The 3,310-nt window shown below is 33.1% G+C and overlaps 1 protein-coding gene across 1 annotated transcript; it reads left to right on the forward strand.

Moving 5' to 3' along the window:
* Positions 1-226: 226 nt before the first annotated feature.
* On the forward strand, positions 227-1,379 carry LOC129266010 (uncharacterized). Its single transcript, XM_064101945.1, has one exon. It carries the CDS (start codon positions 316-318, stop codon positions 1,282-1,284), a length of 969 nt encoding a protein of 322 aa, XP_063958015.1. The 5' UTR covers positions 227-315; the 3' UTR covers positions 1,285-1,379.
* The last annotated feature ends 1,931 nt before the right edge of the window (positions 1,380-3,310 follow it).

Below are 3,310 nucleotides of genomic sequence, written 5' to 3' on the forward strand. Positions count from 1 at the left end.
AAAACCATTTTCTCCAGATTTGTTGCAGTGTATTTTCCTGTTAAGGAGATTTTTTTGACACAAATACCTTTGAGGGCTGAATTGAGGAATTCACCAAGGAAACTAATTCTATGAGATTTTCTTCATTTGATAAAAGAGTAATACACGACAACTCTATTGATACTTCAGTGCACATCATCTTCATGAGAGCGGCAGAGCTGCAACTGAACTTTGATCACATTATTTGAAATAAACTGAGTGACAGGTTGTCATCATTTTGAAGGTTGCATGTTGAACGTAAGAGTTTGAAAATAAGATTGTCTACTAGAATGCGGTATGGCTAACACAATCACTTGCCTCTTAATCCTATTTCTAAATGGATACAAAGTCAAGGCACTGTCCATTATGCAAGGGCAGGAAGTCAACTTGGTTTTCCCTTACCCATGTAGCAGTACAGACGTCACATTACAATCAAATAGAGTCCCATTTTATAGATCTACATCTGGTTTATCACCTTCCTTGCCCCAAGATCAGGCCCGAAGATTCACTGTTCAGAATAGGATTGAAATTGGAACCTGCTCTCTGGAACTTACAATAAAAGATGTCACGAGAGGTGACAGAGGGACATACATTTTGTTTTCATATAAGGATGGTCTTAAAGATTTTTTTACTAAACATGAAATATTGCTTCAGGTAGATTATCCACCTGGTAATGCATCCTGCATTGTAGGTGCATATAAGGGTGGAGAATGGGTAGCAGTAAACTGTACAGCTAATGTGGGAAGTCTACCAGCGAGGATTGAATGCTATCAGAATGATTTATGGATGCCTACCTTGACTGAACCTACAGTGAAAGAATCTTTGTTGAAACAGACTATTCTCATTCAAAAATCACAGACAGCATTTTGTTGTTCTACCATTTTAAATGAAAACAAAGAGAGATGCAAGTGCAATGATACTGCACTATTTTTAGATGATAACAGTACTATAATAGACCCTTGTCCTACCATTTCAACACAAACATCAATATCAACTACTGTATACAGAAATTCACACCCAAATGATCTCTCAACAACTGCAACAGCAACAACTATTCATTACAAAATAAAGAATCAGAAATCATATCTTATATTATACATATTGGTAGCTCTTCTGGTCATTGCTTTGTTCGTAGTGTGTGTAACTTTCTTCTATAAACAGAGAAAAATTAGCCAAGCCAACCGTAGTAATATTAAGTTAGAAGAGAATAGTAAAGATGATCAAGGAAGCATTACAGAGAGGCTGAATCAAAGTCAGGAATTATAGAGCTATGCAATGAATGAATACAAGTTAGGGAGAAAGAAAAGGCAATATATTTCTATTTCATATGATATACAATCATTGGATTTTACAAATAGCCAGAAGAGGAATATTTCATTTCAAGCCTAGCTCATCTGCCACTTTACAGTGAATTATTAATATACAGACAGTGTACAAATAATAGTTATTTTTACAGTTTTATATGGACTATATAGTAAAACATTAGATAAATGCTGTGACCTTTGAAAAGAGTGTCCATTTAAAATACTGTACTGTGATTTATTCATTTATTTATTTAATAGAATATATTTATTCAGGTTCAGTAGATCAGCAAAAAGCTGTTAACATCGATGACCAGATGAAATCAGAATCACAACTACAACAAATAACTCAAAACCATTTTTGTGAAATTAGGTCCTTATGTTTGATCAACAAATTTACATTTTAAAGAGTGATCCACTTATCATTCAGACACCTATTTATTTATTTATTCATCTTTAAGCAATGGTCTTTCTCTTCTTTCTACATCATACAAATATTAAGATTATTTAGTCATCTTGAAAAATATTCATTATTAAGTAATTGTCAATATGGCTTTAGACCCCATCATTCATGTGACCTCGCAGTTGTTGATTTACAGGATCGAATAGTGACAAAGATAAATAATGGTCTTCATTCCTTAGGAATTTTTCTTGATCTTACTAAAGCATTTGATCTTATAAACCATGATATATTGTTGTACAAACTGAAGAATTTTGGTATCCGAGGTATTCCATTACAATGGTTTCATAATTACTTAACAAATAGAACTCAGTACACTTTATTCAAAAATTGCTCCTCTTCTTTTACAAATATTACTTCAGGTATTTCTCAAGGTTCAATTCTCGGTCCTTTGATTTTTCTACTATACAGTGCATATCAAAAAAAAGTTTACACTTTGAAAAAATCCTGTAAAATTATACATTTGTAATATCCTGAAGATTTTTCCACATTTTAACATTGGTACAGATCCATTTGAGCAAATGACGATATAACTGTCGAAAAATATTTCCGCTTGAGTAAGCACCACTTACTTTTAAAAAGTTAGTGAAAAATGATTTGCGCAGAACTTTGAAATAGTTATGCGAATAAACTTAGACCTTAATCATGAAGAACACGTGGAATTTAGCTAGTAAAATTGATTTGAAGATATCTTTTATCTTTTTTGACTTGTTTCCTTGCCCAAAACACTTCGAAGAGTGCATTTTGCCCCATCCCAATCCCCCACACACCGAGGCCATCGTGACGATATTTGCTTTACACTGAGCTGTGATATACGTGGACTGGCTTAAGCTTGATTTTCATTTTGTTAATCATTACCAAGCTTGGGTAAAGTGTGGAGAAACAAGTATTAAATGAAAAATGAAATATAAACCCACTTTCAATGATAAAAACTTAGTGAAAAAATGCTGGAGATGTCTGATATAAACTTTTGTTCAGATTTAGTTATGTCCTCAGATCCAGCTGGCACAAAAAGGGTAAACGTTGTGCTTACTAAGTGTTGAAATTTCAATTTGGGTGGCAAAATTGTTACAAAATGCTTGAATGTATCCGTTTTATTTCAATTGACTAAAAGTGCATGGGAAGTGTATGAGAAATGTTTCGCAGGGTGAGTTTGATTTCGCCCTTTCCCCTTGAAACAGCGTGAAAACGAGCATTTCTGCGCAAACAGATTTCTGCGAGCTTTACAAAAATGGACAGTGCTCACTCAAGTGTAACATTCTGACAAAACTTTTACTTTCATTGGATAGATGAGACCCAAACCCAAGATTATATGTGGAAAAATTACCCACATGTTGTATATTTTTTAATTCCCAGGGCTTTTTCAAAGTGTAAACTTTTTTTTGATATGCACTGTATATTAATGATTTAAGTAAATTATCAGACTTTTTTGAGTTTTTCTTATTTGCTGATGACACCACAATTATTGCATCAGATCATAATCTTTTTAATTTAATAAACAAAACAAATAGTGAACTGATTAAAATTACTT

This window comes from Lytechinus pictus, chromosome 7 (genome assembly GCF_037042905.1).
Source record: "Lytechinus pictus isolate F3 Inbred chromosome 7, Lp3.0, whole genome shotgun sequence".
Lineage (NCBI taxonomy): Eukaryota > Metazoa > Echinodermata > Echinoidea > Temnopleuroida > Toxopneustidae > Lytechinus > Lytechinus pictus.